The following is a 20,013-nucleotide window of genomic DNA, read 5'->3' as shown; positions in this document are numbered from 1 at the left end:
CAGTCGCGGCCTCCACGTGGCCGGGAACCGGGCTGAGACTACAACTCCCAGAATACTGAGCGAACTCGCTCCGCCTGAAGAGTTACTGCCGGGACTGGTCCCTGGGCTGGTTAGTCTGGTGAGACGCTAACGGAGGCAGTGTACGGGTTCGCTCTCTTGGATAGGCGACAAGATAAAAGGGTTAGCCATGGCGTCTCTGATCAGAAAGGTGATCAGCACTGCGAAAGCCCCAGGGGCCATTGGTCCCTACAGGTAACGAGGCGTGTGGGAGCGCGGACGGACTCTGGGCATGTGGGGTCGGGGGTCCGGAGCTGGAGCTCTGACTCCGGGTCAGAGCTGGGGCGGGCCTCGGGCTTCATCCGGTCCAACCTGCTGGAACTCGCTGAATCCGGGAGACAACCCGGGAAAGGGACAAAGCCCCCGGACACCCATAGAGTGGGAGCCTGTTCTCACAGGGACTCTGCCCCGGACGTGGAGGGCCAGAGCGCTTCGCCGGCCATACGCGGTCAGGTTTTGTATTTTTTTTGGTAACGATTTTATCGAGATATAATGCACATACCCATAAAATTCACCCCTTTAAAATGTACAATTCAGTGATTTTTTTTTATTACACTCACAAAATAGGGCAGCCATAAAATCTCAGAATATTTTAATCGCCTCCAGAGGAAACCCCATACCCGTTAGTAGTTACTCCCCATTCTTTTGCCCTAACCCCTGGCAACTACTAATCTATTTTAAGTTTCTGTGGATTTGCCTGTTCTGGACTTCTCGTGTACATGGAATCCTACAATATGTGGTCCTTTGTGACTGACTTCTTCCACTGTAGCATGCTGTTTGGTCTAACCCTCTCTTAATTCAAAGGAGTAAATTCCGTGAACAGATGTGGGTGTCCATCTGGAGGGAGCTGAATTCTTTTCACAGAAGTGCTTAGCAAATAGATGCTCATTTACCCAAGGCACTGATTTTTACCGCCCGTATAGAAATGTATTGGGGTGTTTATGAATTCATTGCCCATGTTCATTTCCCACTAATAAAGTCAAATACAAATCACAACAAAAATCATTTGCTTAGGTTGCCTCGACATGCTCTAGCTAAATATATGTGTACTGGCCAGAAAGTCTACCCTGTGTACATGCATTTCCACTTCTGAGAAGTGCTGCAAATATTAAAAGGTTAATTTCTTTTTTAAAAATCCTTTTCTCCCCCCTTAAAACATCTCAGCTTTAAAACTATTAGCTCTTACTGTATGCATTCTTGAAGACTTTTTTCCCTTAATATAATTTTTGTTATTTTAAATTCTTCCCCAAAGTATACCATGTAAACCTTTTCTCATTTTTCCTTTTTAAAATGTAGTATCTGTTCACTATTAAAAGAACCGCAGATGGAAAACTTCTACGACTAAAACACTTCACCTACGATAGACATATATTGAGTACCTACTATAGGCTGAGCACTGCAGAGGCTACAAAAAATGTGTAAGAATTAAAGCATCGTGAAAGACATTCATGCATGTGGGGGAAAGAAAAGGAAACATTTTCATTTCGTGCATGCACCCTGAAAACTAACCTTCTTCTCTAAGTCCCATCTTCATTTTACAAAAAGAAAACTCAAGCTGGAAGTGAACTTGTCCAAGGTCAGACAGTCCATAAGTGGCAGAGCTTGATTTGAACCAGCCCTAGCTCCCTCCTCCTGTACCACATTGCCATGAGAAATAACACTTACAGGTGCAGAACAATAATTACTATAGCAGGGTTAGAAACAAAATGCAGTGGGAGTAAGGGGTCGGGGATGAGAGATGGCAAAAGAGAAGAAAGAAATTGAGGTAACTTGGGGCAGAGGAAGAAAAAGATCTAGGAGGGCTCCTGCAAGAGGTAGTCCTTGAGCAGGGTTTTGAAGGTTGTGTTTGCCATCTGTATAGTACTCTTGTAAAGTGATTTTTAAATTACTTTGTTAAGGAATTAAGCAGGACATCAGAGCATGGTCATGAAAGAACATGGCATAAAGGTATTTTGGAGGAAGTTTTAGTAATCCAACTACGACTTTTACTCTTTTTTTTTTTTTCCATTTGCCAAATCTGTGTACCACCTATATCATAATTTACTTAACAGTTGTACTTAAGCAGGCTCACTTTAACAGATTTAAAAAGGAAATTTTACAGCAGTACTCTAAATAGAAGACAATCCAGTGGAAGGTAACAGTAAAAAATTAAAATCAATTAAATAAAAAGTAGAATTAAATCCTAGGAAGCTGCTACAGTTGGCTCAGAACCCAAGGCCAGCTCTCTTTGTTAAAAGTGATAGATTTCTTTGTTTTCTAAAATTGGTACCTTTTGTCCTTCATGTAATCAGAGGGTCGATGTCATAATTGCTAACATTTGTTGACGCTCACTCAGCACAAGGCACTATTCTAGGTGCTTTAGTGCTTTATATGCAGTTTTTGTGACAGTACTTATTTTCCAGATGAAGAAACTGATATACACGTGGTTAAATAAGTTGCCCAAGGTCAACCACCAAGATGGGATGTGACAGAATTTGAACTCAGGCAGAGCTCTAGAGCTCAATCCATCATTTAGTTTGCTATCTCCTGCCATGGAAGAACTCAAAGAGAATTGAAAAAAGAATCCTTTCCTTACTGTGATTCAATTTGCATGTGACCTACATTTTGGGAAACACTGGTTCAGAGTTGGACTTTGAATCTGAATTGTTTTGCCACTTGCTAAAAATTAGCTTTTAGCAAAGTCTGGATTGTGATCATTCCCAACTCTAAAATAAAGTTTATATTTTGTATGCACTGAGGAGCCTTCAAATGTCGTGGAAGAGGAAGTGACGTGATCAGATTTCTTTTAAAAGTACTCTGATAATTATTTGGAGAAGACGTTAAGAATAGTAAAGGGGGTATTACGATAAAAGTAAAAATCAGTCCTCTTTTTCCTCCTCTGCCCTGGTCCCTCTTCCTCAAGCACCCAGTGGTGTTACTTCAGAGCAAAAGCAACCCTTACCACAAACAAACACAAAGTAATTTTAGAGCCTGGAGCATACACCTTCCTCAAGTGTGTACTTTGTTCAAGAAAGCAAGCATGACAGTAATATTCCTGGTTGACTCAGAGGCAACTACCTTTATAAAGCTGCAAGAAAAAAAGGAGGGAATCAAATCAATATACCAATTTGATAAAAGACAAAACATCAACCAGCCTCACTGTGTGGAGACTTTCCAGGACATCGTCCTCTTGTGCTTTTTTGTATCCAAAGATCATACAACGCCACTAAAAAGGGTGCTAATTTTCAATATTTTATCTTGAAGAAAACCACACTCCAACTAACTAGTCATATCCTGATAAAGTTAATTGGACATATTTGAAAACCAGTTTTTGTGCATGGAGTTTGTAGTGAGCACAGTTTTTGAAACTTCTGGGTCTTCTCCAGGAAGAATTCAAATGTGTTGAACTTTCAGTCCCTGGCATTGTGATGATGGGGTGTTGTCACCAATTAGCTAATCAGCTCGGCACATTTCAGGAATACCTCAGGACAGAACCTTGAGAGATTTCAACATCCCATTGCATTGCTTTCCATTTTGCTAGCACACCACCCAAATAGTCATGAAATTTGGAAGTGATAGTCCATGTGGCATAGATTACAATATGAGAATTATTACTAAGATGCTTTTGAAAGTGTTATTACCCTTTGACCTGGAAATAGAATAGTACTTTTAAATTTTCTGGAGTCTAATGACTTGTCTGTGGATAGTAGGATGCTACGATCATGAAGGGTCAACTAATTATATTTGTGAACAGTCTCTTTACTAATCTGTAAGAGATAACTCACATAGGTCAGATAGTCTTAGACATCTGTTAATTTTCTGAAAATAAATGAATTCCTTTTTACTGTCACAAATTTTTTGACCAATGGTAGTGCATATGGGCTGAAACTATGTTTCATATATGGGGAGAGCTAAAGTTATTTTGCAAAGGGCCTAGGGTAGCCTAGTTCTACACAGGACAGTTAATAAGAAACCTTGTTAGCTGATGATACTTTTCAGCCTGAGGAAAGCTTACACATTAACAAACTCAGTAGTTATCTGGGCCGGGGCGAAAGCCAGATAGTTGAGAAGAATTTCCAGACTTTCTAAGTACTGTTACCAAGTTTAAATCTACCCTCTTCCATTCTTCAAAGCCCTCACAATAAGCCAGTATAGGTCCTGCTAAAAAGATTCTTTACTGACAGCCAAAGTCATTGAGGCTAGTAAGTCGTTAGCAAAACCAACAAGAAGGTACTGTGTAGCCACTATGTGCAAGGAGTCGCCTCGGCCCTGTGCAGCTAGAGAGAGTAAGACACAGCCCCTGTATTCAGGGAGTTTACAGTCTGGCATACACCAGAGATAGGGTAAGAACAGACCGAGCTGAGACGTGAGGTAGGATCCTGTACCTGGTTTGGGAAAGGCACCTCTGAGGTTCAGATGAAAAAAAGGCTTAGTTACTTGCCCAGGGAAAATGTGTTGTGTGATGGTTTTTGGTGTAGTTTTTTTACAGTAGCAAAATACTGGAACCAAAGGTAACCAGTTAAAGTGTGTCCATACAGTGAAATACTACACAACTGTTAAAAGAATGAGGACTCCTGCATACAGTTACGGGAAGATCATGATAGACTTGACTGAGAAAGCCAGATGTAGAAGAGTTCCATATACATGTAGCATGATGAGGAGTGTTTAATATACTACATGTTATACAAACGGGAGAAGATATATATTCATTTTTATTCACATATGCATGAAGAGACTTTGGAAGAAGATGTAAAGAAGAGCATTGGTTATCTGTAGGGACTGGAAACAGAGCAGGAGGAGGATAAGCAGAGAAGGGAGGAGATTTTTCACTGAAATTCTTCGAATAATTTCTAGATTTTTTAACCATGTGAACGTTCTCTTACTCAAAAAATTATGAAGAAAAAATTATAGGGGCACTTGGCTGGCTCAGTTGGTAGAGCATGCGACTCTTGATCTCAGGGTTGTGAGTTCAAGCCCCACATTGGGCGCAGAGCTTACCTGAAAAAAAAAAAACAATTTATAAATGCCATAGTTTAAATTATAAAGAAAAAAAGATGTGGTCAGTAAAATCGGGAAATATCATGAAATAAAAGATAGGAAAGCTTGGAGCATATTGGAAAACACTATAGGTAGCTCGAAGATTAGGAATGAGGGGCGCCTGGTTGGCTCAGTCGTTAAGCGTCTGTCTTCGGCTCAGGGCGTGATCCCAGGGTCCTGCGATCGAGCCCCACATCAGGCTGTCTGCTGGGAGCCTGCTTCTTCCTCTCCCACTCCCCCTGCTTGTGTTCCCTCTCTCACTGTCTCTCTCTCTCTCTCTCTGTCAAATAAATAAATAAATAAAATCTTTAAAAAAAAAGATTAGGAATGAAAATTAATATTAGAAATGTAAAATTAGAAATGAGAAGATGCTATTTCTAAATAAGCGTGGAAATGGTAAAACAAATTTTACTTCTGAATTTAAACTGATACTAAGGTTTCTTTATCAACATTTTAAAAATGGTGGCACTTACTTCCACTGAACTGTGTATCTAAAAATGGTTAAAATGGTAAATATATTTTACCACAATTAAAAAGAGAGACAGAAGGGTTTTCTTTATCCAAAAAGTAAAAAAAATAATAATAATAAATAAGTTGATTAGTTTGGCTCTTTTTCAGGTCTCAGTGTGGCTTATTCTTGTTTCTTGTGATTTTATCCTAATTCTGAAATTTAGTATCCTCAATACAGTACAAGTCATTTCCAAAAAACAAGCACTTTGCAGAAATGCAGTGTAACCTCCCAGATGAAATCTTGTCTGAGAATAATTGCTCCTTTTCTTCGAGTGCTCTTGGCATTGCATTTTTGTTGTTATTTTACAGCTCTGTTGAGGTGTAAGTTACATTAAAATTCACTCATTTTTAAGGGTAGAATTCCCTGAGTTTTTGTAAATGTCTAGAGCCATGTACCTGCAACCACTGTCAAATTTTAGCACATTTCCATCACCCCCAAAAAAATTCCCTCATACCTGTTTGTGGTCAATCCTCAGTGACCCAGGAAGCCACTAATCTACTTTCTGCTGCTATTCTGTCTTTTCTAGAATTTTCATATCAGTGAAATCAAATAATATGTGGTCTTTAGTTGGATCTATCAGTGAATGTTTCTTTATTTTTTGTTTTTCTTTTTGCTCTCCTGGATAATACTGTTCTGAACATTCATGTAAGGTCTTTGGACATATATTTTCATTTTTTGGGTGGTTGCCTAGGAAAGAAATTGCTGGGTTGCATATTAAGTATATAGCAAATTGTTAAGAAACTTGCCAAACTGTTTTCCAAAGTGGGTACTGTTTTTGCATTCCCACAACAATGTATAGGGTTCTGGTTGCTTCCTATCTTCACCAATATTTACTATTATCAGTGACATCTTATTGTGTGTAGTGGTATCTATTATGGTTTTGCTTTATATTTTTCTAATGAGTAATGTTGGGCATCTTTCATGTACTCCCTACTCTTCATATGTCTTTTGTGAAATACCTGTTCAAATCACTTGCCCATTTTTTATTGGGTTGTTTATCTTCCTCTTATTGAGTTATAAGAGTTCTTTATATATTCTGGGTACAAGTTCTTTGTTAGATATATGTTTTGGAAATATTTTCTCCCAAACTGTGACCTATATTTTCATTTTCTTAAGAATCTCTTTCAAAAAGCAAGTTTTTTCATTTGAATGAAGTCCAATTATTAATTCTTTTATTTTACATTTTGTGCTTTTTGCGTCTTAGCAAAGAAATCTTTTAGCATTGAATTTTGTATTTTGTATCTTATATATACACTGAACTTCTGTTTATTGCAGTCAAGCCGTGTTAGTCGACAGGACCATTTACATTTCAGGACAGCTAGGTATGGACCCTGTAAGTGGACAGCTTGTGCCAGGAGGGGTGGCAGAAGAAGCCAAACAAGTAAGTAATTTTTCACATTTGAAGTTCCCTTCTTTTCTGCATTTTAATACTGAAAGGTATTAAGAATCCACTTGGCTGATTTTTTTATAGATTATCAGATAAATGCTTTTAGAGTTACTTACTGATTGATTTAAGACAGTTTTATGTCAGTAGAAAGTTCGGAATTTGAGGACTCATTTAACAAGCCAAAAAAAAGTCTACCTTCCAAGGTAACTTCAAACCTGAATTATTGGATATTCACTAAATTGTGGTAATCATTTTACAGTATATACATATTATCGAATCATCACGTTAAATACCTAAAACTGATATAATACTATGTGTCTGTTATCTCAAAAAAATTACTTAACTCTCAATTAAATTATTGAAATCAGATAGCATCTTGTCACTTCTACATGGATTGGGAAATTTCTTTTTTTTTTTTTTTTTTAAGATTTTATTTATTTGTCAGAGAGAGAGAGTGCGAGACAGAGAGCACAAGCAGGGGGAGCAACAGGCAGAGGGAGAAGCAGGCTTCCTGCTGAGCAAGGAGCCCAAAGTGGGACTCGATCCCAGGACCCTGTGATCATGACCTGAGCCGAAGGCAGACGCTTAACCCACTGAGCTACCCCTGGATTGGGAAATTTCTTATCAGGGCCACTAACCCACAAAAAAAAACACCACAAAAGCAAAGTCAACATTTGTTAGTTAAGAACTATCAAAGATTATGTGTAGTGTGTTTTTTCAAATAAGAATGAGGAGTACAATTCTAATCCAATAAATAGAATTAAATTATAATTTTATACATTCACTGAGTCGTTTGTATTATCCAAAGTTAGAAAAGAGGGGGACCGATTCTTTAAAGTCAGTTATTGATTTAAAAGAAAATCTGTTTTCATTCTCCGTAGCTCATACTTACCCTCCAAGTGAGAGAGAGTTAGGAACTCCAGGAGCTTTCTCTTTTCAGCTGAGTGGACATCGGCTGAGAACTTCGCACACTATAGCACTGAAGAAGAGACTTCAGTCTAGTCTTTTTACTCACAAAAGGAGACAGTCTCACTACATTTCAAAAATATCCATTTCCGTTAAACCAAGAAAGCCAAGAAGCGATTCCCTTGTATAGAGGTGGCCTAGAAAGAGTAGAATTTCCTAGAAAGGGAGAATTTTTCTGCAATGTAGAAAAGGGGATATTAGCAAAAATTGATTAATTGAATTGAATTAAAACTTTACTATAACATCAGTGCCTTAGCCTTTCTTGCCTTGCTTCATAGGCTCTTAAAAACATGGGTGAAATTCTGAAAGCTGCTGGCTGTGACTTCACTAATGGTGAGCAACCTGATAGTCCTTCATATTTCTGTTTGCTATTTCTCTGGTCTTTTTGAAGAGCATAGAGCGTCCAGTAATACATCATGCCGTATCTTCCTTGCTTTTGAAAGTTGTTTTAACTTCAGTCCCATTTTAATCAAGACAGAACCATATGTTTTTCTAAGTAATATTTTGGGTGAGACCAAACAGCTAAAGTTAATAACAATGTATGTGTCCTCTAGTGGTAAAAGCAACTGTTTTGCTGGCTGACATGAATGATTTCAACACCGTCAATGAAGTCTACAAACAGTGTAAGTAATTTGGCGTTATTACTGTATTCCATTTTAACAAGAAATGAATCTATTAAGATTCATTCCCTTATGAATTAAGAATGATAGGAGCTGATAAAGAAATGGCCATAGGTCCTGTCCTAAAAGAATAGTCTGATTGAGAATATAAGTATGCCCCCATGAAAAAGATCCAAGACATTTCTATGGCACTGCCTAGGATAATATATTACAATCCTACGAATTCATTTTCCTAAAGCTTAATATTGTTATACTCGTCTCCGGTTTTTTAAGCCCTCCTCATAATTTTTTTAACACAGAGATTGTATATTTTACTGCTGTGATACGGCCTCACCACCATCTCTGTTCAGACTCTCAGAATCATTAGCTGGTTAATTAACATTTTTTATGCCTTGTTTTCCTCACATGCAAAATGGGGATAAAGCTTTATAGGGTCGTTGGAATGCTTAAATGAGTTCATACCACAATAAGTATTGCTTTAAACATAAAACCCCATTCATATCAAACAAGATCAAAGTCTCAAAGCATGTATTTTCATTTTTTCCAGAAAGCTAAGACATTTTAAAAAGTATTCAATATCATAGGAATCCTATGGCAAAATATTTTACCAAACAAATATGAATGTGAGCTTCTTTTTTTCAGTGTTGCTTATATCTAAGAACAGACAGATCTGTGAAGCACTTACCAGAGTCTTGATTGTGCATCATAATAATGTCTGAAAACTAAAATGAAATTCTTCTAAATTTAGTTTTCAAGAGTAATTTTCCTGCAAGAGCTGCTTACCAGGTTGCTGCTTTGCCCAAAGTAAGTACACTTCAAAATGACTAACGTACATGATAGTAAATTTCTACATCGTTTTCTGAGTATAACAAACTAAGCACTTTGGCAGGAAATTTTTTAAAGAAAAAAGAAGGAATAATCTCCACTTCCCAGGATCTTAAAGACTAAAAGGAAATACCCAGTATTATACGAACGGGGGAAGAAAATTAAGAAACTTCAGAAATTGTTTTAATTTGTCTTAATAAAGAAAATTAGAAATCAAGGCCACACATGAACATGAACACAACAGAATCAGAGGGACTTAAATTGTAAAAAAAAGCAAAATAGCAGCTGTATTGTGTATATATTGTGTATACTTAGTATACACTGAGCCATGGTAGTGAGCTCTGCAATAAGAAATTTCATTTGCGTAGTGAAACATCCAGACTTCCATTAGAAAAATAATCTCAAAACCAGTGGCCCACCTATTTTCTCACCATTGTTATTGTGGTATCTGAATCTGATGAGAAGCTCCTAGCAGCACAACATTCCTGCCTACAAAAAAGCAAGCCTACTGACGTCCCTGTAATTGTCCACTAAAGAAAATTTATCTTCTATGAGTGGTATGCTTATTGTTTTAATCGGTTGTTACTTGGAATGGTCAGTATTCTCAAACTTAACTAAGGTATTGAGTGTAGTAGAAGGAGCTCTGAACTTGGAATCGCAAGACATGGCTTGAACCTCTGCCATTTAGCGTGGTGTCCTGGTTCACGTTAAAACCACCTCTCCAAACTTCCATGTATCGTTCTCTGGATTGAGGAGAGAACACAGTCTAATAGAGCTGCCGAGGGAATCCTGTGAGCCAATGCACACGACCGCGTCTGGGAGCCTGGCCTGTCGTGGCTGCTCAGTGAATGCTTCCCCATCCTTCCCTTCTTTGAAAAATGTAATGTTAACAAGGCTGTGTTGCTATCAGTTGTATGTGTTTTTAGTAGGTATTCTAGAGCTCTCTTCATTCAGGAACAATTACCTAACCGTTGCTTGGTTATTTTCCTTGCAGGGAGGTCGTGTGGAGATTGAGGCAGTGGCTGTCCAAGGACCTCTGACAACAGCCTCGCTATAAGTGGGTCCAGCATTACTTAGTCTGGAATTTCAACCATGTTTTCAAATTAACATTTTAATTTTTACAGTTGACGCTGGAAAGTGTTATGATTGACTTACACATTTGAGGTCATTGTGGAAATACCATATAATAAGGGGAATTAAGCATGATTCCAAGATCAGATGACAACTCCAGTTACTGGTGTAAATCGCACACACACTGTCGTTCCTGGATGTGGGGAGAGAGACGCTCATTACATACTTATGCAAATAAATGAAAGTAAAGGGAAATAAATCGTAGGAGAGAGGAGTCACTATTCCTGATAAGTAATTAAGGGCACACATAATTCAGTTAAATCCTATTAATTTAATGACATGGAATACTTGGTTCTCACGTCAGCTATATAATTCTGCTGTTACTTGAGTAAAACTAGAGTACTGAAATTTGGTAGAGGTAAAGGAGGAAAGTGGACCACAATTTTAATAGATAATATTTTTCTAATGGAAATAAAATAGACATGCAGATTTTCCTTGGTGTGATTCTGTTCACTTATTTTTTAACAGTTTAATTTATACATTAAAGCACATTACCTAATGGGGGGAGACCATGAAGTTAAAACCCCAACTAGTTTTTTCTCAGAACTTGACTTTGTACATTTCTACACCATCGTCATCAGGCTCTGTATAATCATGTTGTGTTTGATCCTTTCACATCTTTTAGTTTCGGTGACTACTACATGAATACCTCCTTGCTGTAGGATAAATTCCAACACAGAAGTATGTAGATTAAAAAGTAGAAGTACCCTTCCCTCACTCTCCATTCCACCTACCTCCCCAAAGAGAACCGAGAGTTCTCTTTGCTAAGAGTTTTGAGTATAACCAGCAGTTTTCTGTTCTTTACACACTTGATCATCCAGCTTGGTTTTGGCTTGTTTACGTAACGGAACTGTATATATTACTTTCCAGGTTGCCGTCTTCCGTCTTGAAGCTCTTCCATATACATACATACAGGCCTGCCTCATTTTTAAAACTGTTGCACGGTATCCTTCTGTGAGAATAGGCATCAGGTGACTTAACCACCGCTCCAAACAGTTCGGTGTTTTCAAGGGTATCTTTTTACAGCAGTGCTGCCATAACATTTTTTTTTTTATTTTTTTTTTTTATTTGAGAGTGCACAAGCACGAGCGGGGGGGGAGGGGCAGAGGGAAAGGGAGAAGCAGGCTCCCCACGGAGCAGGGAGTCCGATGTGGGACTCGATCTCAGGACCCCGGGATCATGACCTGAGTGAAGGCAGATGCTTAACCGACTGAGCCGCCCAGGCACCTGCCATAACATTCTTTATACATACGCATACCATTCTTGGGTATACAAGAGCTTGTTACAGAGAGCATCGAACATTACAAGCATCCCACTTGTATAAAGATAGTTTGGTGACCCACTTCTAAGTCGTTTCATAGATGTTCCAGCTTATTGTAGAAATGTCATGTTAATTTGGAAAGCTCAGTTAACCAAAAGATGGTATTAAAGGCTGTCAAGACAACAGTTTTTAGAGCACAGACTTTGGAGAATTCCATAGGGTTCGGGGCCCCCATCCACCACTTATTAGCACTATGATCTTCAGCTAGTCATTTAAGCTCCTTAAGCCTCAGTTTCCTGAGAGATAAGAATTGTACCCCCTCAAAGGGATGTCGTAAGGATGAAATGAAGTAATGTATATGAAAATTACTTTGCAGAGGTTAGCAGACAGCAAAGGCTCAAAAAGAGCTACCTCTCTTCAGCACTACTTGGTAATCACTGATGGTATGGAATAATGTGCTAGGTAGAAAAGTTTCTGCTGTTTAGGTAACTAAATATATTAACAAGTATGACAACTCTTTAGGCAGAGTCGGGGAGTATAGGAGTGTGAATTGATAGAATTAGGCACTGGAAATTCTTTTAGACATTTTTACCTGAAGCAGGATAGTAAAGTGCTTACAGGCATGAACTCTAGAACCAGAAGACCTGAGATCAAATCTTGTTCCACCATTTCTAAGCTCTGTAACTTCGGGCAAGTTTTATTTAAGCTTTCTGTTCTGCTTCTTCTGTAAAACGTCTCTGTTTCACCTGTAAAATGGGGATATTAGCAGTCCCTACCTTACAAAGTTGTAAGGATCGAATTAATGTGTAGGAAGCCCTTCGAATAACGCACACAGCTGTGATGATGGGGATAATCATAGGAGCTTTTCCATTATTTGACAATAGGAAGAAATGAGCTGTCAGGCCATAAAAAGACATGAACCTTGAATGCATGTTTCCGAGTGAAAGAAGTCTGTCTGAAGAGGCTACATAGTGATCCCAACTCTGTGACACTCTGGAAAAGGCACAACTGTGGAAACGGTCAAAGATGAGTGGTTGTCACGGGTTTGGGGAATGGTGGAGGAGGTAGGGGAGGGAGGAAGAGGTGAAGCCCGAGAAGTTTGTAGGGCAGTGAAACTCTTCTGTAGGACCCTGGCATGGCGGATGCATGGCATTACGCATTTGTCACAAACCACAGAATGTACAACGCGAAGAGTAAACCCCACAGTAAACTAGAGATTTCAGTTAATAATATGTGTCAGTATTGGTTCATCAGTTGTAACAAATGTACCACGTTAATGAAAATGTTAATAATCAAGGAGACTGTGTGCCCTGGGGAGAGGGAGTATGTATGGGTACACTCTGTACATAAAAAGGCCCTAGAAAAGAAAATCTTTGTAATGTTTTAAGGACTGTAGCAACGTAGTCTGTGGTAGGGTATTGAATTGAAAGGCGGCCTTTCAGTTAAAAATGGTTGCTCCTAGTTCACTGGCACCTCCTAAATAGGAAGACAGGTAAATCAGTAAGGGACAACTCCACCCCCCACCCCGAAATGTGCTGGGAAAATGTTGACAGGTGATGAAATTTGTCTAGGATGACACCTGAATTTAAGTTACCCATCAAAGCCAGTTTATTGCTATCTTACATGTATCAAAGAGGCTGTATAATTTTTATGCATGGTTCGGGTAATAAATACCAAATCCAGCTGAAGAGAGGAACACCGCCAATACTTTCTGAGCCCTATGTAAACATTCTCGGTCCTATTATTGTTGGTTTCCCCAAAGAGAGCCGCAGTCCTAAATTTTATGTTAGTCATTCTTCTTTTGCTGTAAGTTTGGCCACATAGAAGTTAGGCATACAAATGATCATTTAATTTTTTTTGCCTGATTTTGAATTTTATATTAATAATATGCTGAATGTATTTAACTAGCTTTTTTCACTCTTTATGGTTCAAATTTTTTTAAACATCTTTTAATACTGAGTAGATACAAAGGAATATTGACCACACATGCTTCCACCACACAGTTTGAGAAAAAGAACATTCCTATTGCAGTAGAAGACCTGACATAATGCTCCAGTCCTGTCCACTTCCCATGCATCTCAGGAAACCAATATCCTGAATTTTGCATTTATCATTTCTTCTTGTATATGTTTGAGTCATTAAGCAAAATATTGTTTTCCTTTCCAGGGTTCTGAAGTAAAACAAAAGTGGAATCACTTGCATTGTGTTTTGTTTTTAAAGGAATGTCTTTAACATTTCACTGTTGAATATGATGCTACGGGATTTAATTATCCTGCTTTTACTAGATCAAAAAGGTTTCCTTCTAGCCCTCCTTTGCTAAAAGTCCTTTCTGCCCTTCTTCCTTCCCTTCTTCCTTCCTTCCATGAATATTTAATAAGCCAGATATTGTCACGAGTGCTGTCAATTTTGAAATAAAGAGCCCCAAATTCTTGCCCTCAGTGAACTTAACTTCTAGTGAACAGACAATAAGAAAACCGGTAAATTATATATTTGGCAAATTCATAGTGACAGAACGAGTAGAGGTTACCAGGGGTTGGGTGGAGGGCAGTGGAGAGCTACTGCTTCACGGGTACAGACTTCCCACTGCCAGTGATGAAAGAGTTTTGGAAATATGGCGATAGTTACAAAACACTGTGAATGTATTTAATTCACTGGATTATATACCTAAGAATAGTTAAAATGGTAAATTTTCTTATGTATGTTTTACCACAATTTTTAAAAAGTTAAAAAACGAAAATTATGTTAGATTATGAAGAGCTGGGGGCGCCTGGGTGGCTCAGTCGTTAAGCGTCTGCCTTCGGCTCAGGGCGTGATCCCGGCGTTCTGGGATCGAGCCCCATGTCGGGCTCCTCCGCTATGAGCCTGCTTCTTCCTCTCCCACTCCCCCTGCTTGTGTTCCCTCTCTCGCTGGCTGTCTCTGTCAAATAAATAAACAAAAAATCTTTAAAAAAAAAATTTGTGAAGAGCTGTAGGGAAAAGCAAAGCAAGGGGAGCTGGAGCATATTGGGGATTACAAGTTTAAAAAGGTCAGCAGGACGGGAAGGCCTCACTGAGGTGACACTGGAGTTCAAAATGGTTGTTGAAATTTATGGAATTTTTTCTGTATCTATGACATCATCATATGATTGTTCTCATTCACCTTGCTAATATGGTTAAATACAACTGATTAATTTTTTATAATGTAAAACCAGCTTCTGGAATAGATTCAACTTGGTCAATATATCTGTGTATATATACTCGCCCATATATATCTATCATGTATATGTTTTATACCCTCAAATTTAGAGTGATAAATTTTGTTTAGGATCTTTACATTTATGTTCATCTGTGAGATTGGCTTTTCCCTTCTGTGAAAGAGTTTATGGTTGTGAACATCTATCCTTGAATGTTTGATAGAATTTACCTATTAAACAGTTTGGGCTTGGTAGTTTTCTTTGGGGAAAAATTGTAAACTCCTGATTTGATTTCTTTTATGGTAGCAGGAACATTCAGATTTTCTAGTTTTTCTTTCAGTCAGTTTTGGTCATTTACAAAAGTGTTGTGAAATTTGCACAGTTCATCTAAATTTTCACATTCGTAGGCATTTTTTCAGTCTCTTGAATCTGTGCCTTTTCATCTAATATGGTTTATTTGGACTTCTGTTTTTTGGTTTTTTTTTAATCAGTCTTGCCCAGAAGCTTATCAATTTTACTAATCTTTGTACAGAATCATTTTTGGGGCTCCGCTGATCCTTTCTGGTATATCTTTTCATTATAATTAATTTCTGCTGTTATATTTAATATTTTCTCCAGCTCATTTGTAAAACACCTCTTCCTACTTTTAATATTAAGACTCTTATTTTTAAGTGACAGAAATCCAACTCAAATTAGCCTAAGTGGAAGGAAAGAGGAATTCATAGGCTTGTGTAGCACCATACCACTGGCTTTATTTACGCATGTGCACTCCAGAAACTTCCTGGCTCCACCTGTCCCGTAGGGGAAGCAGCTGCAGGCCCAGACATACAGACCCTAAGCTCCTAACCCCAGCACTAAGACATCACTTTCTGTATCTCTGGCAGGAGCTTCCCAAAGAAGCCTCTGATTGGTCCAGCTCAGGTTAGGGCCCAGGCTGGTTCTAAGGGGCATAGTTACACATAAGTCATGGCTTCAAACTCAAACCCCAGAATGAAAGAGCTGGAACTAAAATGCTGGTACCCAAGTTAATCAACTTGTTAGTGGCTGGGTTGGGATTTTGAGGCTTCTTTCCACACTGAAGAGAATCACTAGATTTTGTGAAAAAGAACATTATTTCATGTTAGTCTTTCAAACATAAAGAAATAGCAATCTCTTCAAAATGTGTTATCACTAAATGATCATCAGATGTCTAAAAGGAGTCACCCATCTTTCCCCGCTATCGTCAGACTCCTTACCTTTCACAGAGGGTGTAATTTAAAGAATACTTTTCTTACTGAAGGATATGATGACTCAAAGGTAATTCTGTATGTTTCTGTAATAAAAATTCAGATAGAAAATACACCACAAAAAACTTTCACACACTTTATTTCTAATAACATATTCAATCAAAATTGTAAATATTGAACCAACAGTACAAAATAATTCTATAAAAATTTTGGCCATATTTTCCTCTACAGCCAATTATATTCAGTTCTGAGGAAATTACCAAGATTATGTAAGAATAAAGACCATTTGTCATCAACAAATATTTACTGAGTGCCAAAGTTATACTAGATTCAGTAGGGCATCTTCCCTGCCCATTAAAGAGCTTACAGTGTTTCTCTAACATTTGGTTAGCAGTTAGTATTAAAAGTAATTCCACATAAAATATTAAGTCTCAGTGTTTTTCCCTAAGATATCAAAAAATTATTTATCATAAATTGTGGTCAGCTAAGTGCTAATACACTTGGGCATAGCTTCTCTCCCTATAGCACTAATCAATATTTACCAACATAGCAAGTATTATTGGAACATTCTCTAAAACCTATTATCCCCCATAGAGTCCAATGAGGAAAATCCAGAAATGCTGCACTTAAAGTTCTAGTAATAGCTGAGCTTTGGCTAACTTTGTATTGTAACACTAAAAGGAAAAAGAAGCCCTCCTATATACATCGACATGATTTTTGACTGATCCAATTATGTGTAACGTTTAGATTTCATTTTTTAAAGTTTATATTTTCTCAATTTCTACCATGAACATGTATTCACCTCATACTAAGAAAAAAGTGATTATTTTAATAATAAATCCTTCCTTGCAATTATCACCTAAATAATCATTGTTGTCACATTCAAGTACTTGGATAATACCAGTGTTATTTTTACCAAAAACACTTTTTTAACAAAACTAATATCCAGAAAACATGAAGCAAATCCGTACTGATTCACTAAGTAACTACTCTTTGTAGTTGCAATAAATTGTTAGTCTGTCCCCTCGATGAACTGCTGGGAGTATGGTGATGGTCAGAGAAGCCACCTTGTGACTTGTCACTTTGTGGGCCTTGGACTTCCTCCTTGGTGCTGGGGCTGAAACTCCTCCTAACCCAAAGCCCCCCCCAACAGTTCAGCTGCCGTAAAAAGCTTCTGTTCTTGTCCTCGAATAATTTTTTTTCATGTTTGGAATCAGGGTTGCATAAATCAACTCAATATAATATGCATTACTTTTTTCATAAATTTATATAATAACATGAATGGTATTTTACTAGTTATTTTATTAAGAAAAATTTGAGAACCATCTATGTTCTACAAGAAAAAAAATGAGGCAGATTAGTATCCCTATGTTTGTCAATTATACTTCAATTTAAAAAAAATTAGTATCCCTAACTGGTTTCTCAGAACTCTTTTTCTAGAAACTGGTGAGGCTTACTGATCTCTGTCCCTGATAGTGGGCAGGAAGAGCATGTTTATTCATGTCAACACAGCACATTTATTAAACTGAAGGGGTACCCTTCGTCCACCTTCAAAATTTATTAAAGCCCGGCTTTGATGTCTGAAGACTTCTTTCACTAGCCACAGAAATAATGATACAGGTGTGAGCTTACAGTATGTAATATACTGCCCAATAAATTTGCTGGGTGGCATTACTGAAGTAAAGCTACTGGCCTCCAATTTGATTCTACATGCATTAGTAATGCCAGGGAGTTCCCTAGCTTTTGTTGATAGTAACAACTGGAAAGAGAAATTCCATCCCTGTGAGCTGCTCTCTAGGATTATACCGATTCTGTTTCTGTAATTAAAACCTTGCGAGTATAACAAATGCTCATTAACTTTATAAACTCTGAGGAAGAGAGGAGCTGACAAAGTTTAAGATTAAATGGTATCTTGTGAGCAAATGCTTTCAACTTGTCAGACACAGCCATGCCCTGCTATTTGGTGTGGGGAGAGAAGAAGAGGATCATTCTCCCTTTACCTGACAAATATGGGTGAGCTAAAGAATGGCCTTATGATGTTCATTCATATTGCTGGCATTTGAAACAATTCACAAGTGGTCACCAAATCGTCTTTATAAAAAGGAGGTGTTTGTAATGTTAGGTGCTCTAACAAGCTTTGTAGTTTCCTAAAGATCACAGATAGAAACCCTATCAAGGTTATTTGGCCATGACTATCCACTGCTCTTGGATTAGTTAAATGTGAAAAAATTATTTCCTTTTAAAGGCCATCTTAATTCAAGGCCAAGTGTGGAACAAAGCATTTGTTAAGAGGGATATGGGTGTTTTGACTGCTTCAAGCCCGTTTAGGAGCACTTACTCCAAAGTCAAAATGGAAAAGGCAATAAGGTCACAGGTTGACCGCATACTCCTGTCCTGTGGGTCCCCGGGGGGACTGGCTACACAGCACTTCTGGTCAAGAGTTCTGGAGTCAGACTGGGAACTTCTTAGCTTTGCAACTGGCACCCTCTGTTGGTAAATGCAAACATTCACTCCCTACCGGGATTGCTAGCAGGCAAATCATTGGTTCACCATTTCCCTCCAACTTATTTATAGAAAATACTGAAATTATCTTAATAGAACACAAATGAGGCTACAATCCTGGGGCTATATAGCACCCCAGGATGAGAGAATCCACCCTCAATGATAGTTTCTCTATTAATTCATTACAAACAGCTCAAGCCTTTTGTCCAACTTCTATGTTTCGAATCCGGGGCAAAACTGATCCTCTCTTCTCAGAGTCTGACCACTTTGAAGCCAAATACACTTGGCTATGCTGTCAGTCTTAGGCAAAAGAGAAAAGTTCTAACACAGGAATGGATAGATTAGTGGTTTTACATGCACTTTTCACAACACAGGGCTATGTAAATTCTCATTTGTGTTTTAAAATGTGGATATGTAAATATACACTTACGTTTTAGCATATGCATAAAGCATGGCATATATATTACCTTCTTGTGGAAATATATGCAAGAAATCTTATTATCTTTTCATGGAAGGCCTAAAAGATATGGCAGGGAGAAATTCACTGCCCATTTTATGCCTTTCTGTATTGAGTTTTCCTACAGGAACTTATTACTTTATTTTAAAAAATAAATAATTATTTAGATGAAATATTTCAATTCTAGAATATTCACATATTATGGAACATTTTAATTTACAGGTTTGGAATAAAAAATTACTAATGTTATCTATAAAAAAATACTAATATTATCTAAAAGAATAAGAACAGTTTTTAAAAATGTCTGAGTAGCCACATTAAAGGCCAAAGTACAAAAAGTACCAAAAATTTATATAAATTTCCAAAATCTAAGAATAAATTATTTTAGTAATTAATGGAAAATAATAAGATTAGTAAACAATTTGAAAACTTACAACTCTATAATAATGCCTTTGAGCCAGAGTTCTTTCAAGAATTGATTCTGAATAAATCTCTTTACCACATGCTACTGATTAAAAAAAAATCCACACAACAGAGAATGGCCCTTCATGTCTATTAAGTAAATGAATCCCACTATTTCAGTAGTCGACACGAAGTACGGTTCCACCTGTTAAGGTGGTCATTCATATTTTACACTAAGCTCAATCATTTTCTATTTACTAGGTATCTATATAAAAATACCTTTTGGTCAGGAAAAACACCTTTGGATTACAAAAGGCAGCTTGATACCAGTCTTGATTTATGTAACTTCATGGCCACAAAACAGTACTGTTTTCAGAACGACACCAAATATATAGCTTGTTACTGAGCCTGAGCAGCCCTCAGGAAAATGTTAGTGTTACACAAACTGATATTTTAAATCTATTCTTTTTTAATGAATT

General features: G+C 37.7%; 1 protein-coding gene across 1 annotated transcript; it reads left to right on the top strand.

Annotated features, from left to right (window-relative positions):
- The first annotated feature begins 88 nt into the window (after window positions 1-88).
- RIDA (reactive intermediate imine deaminase A homolog) lies at window positions 89-10,947 on the top strand. The gene is made up of 6 exons (XM_008689197.2): window positions 89-252; window positions 6,860-6,965; window positions 8,216-8,270; window positions 8,492-8,560; window positions 9,306-9,361; window positions 10,377-10,947. The coding sequence occupies exons 1-6, from the start codon at window positions 188-190 to the stop codon at window positions 10,437-10,439; spliced, it is 414 nt and encodes a 137-aa protein (XP_008687419.1). The 5' UTR covers window positions 89-187; the 3' UTR covers window positions 10,440-10,947.
- The last annotated feature ends 9,066 nt before the right edge of the window (window positions 10,948-20,013 follow it).

Source organism: Ursus maritimus, unplaced genomic scaffold (assembly GCF_017311325.1).
Source record: "Ursus maritimus isolate PB19 unplaced genomic scaffold, ASM1731132v1 scaffold_9, whole genome shotgun sequence".
NCBI classification, from domain to species: domain Eukaryota; kingdom Metazoa; phylum Chordata; class Mammalia; order Carnivora; family Ursidae; genus Ursus; species Ursus maritimus.
This window is presented reverse-complemented; position numbering and strand designations above follow the sequence as displayed.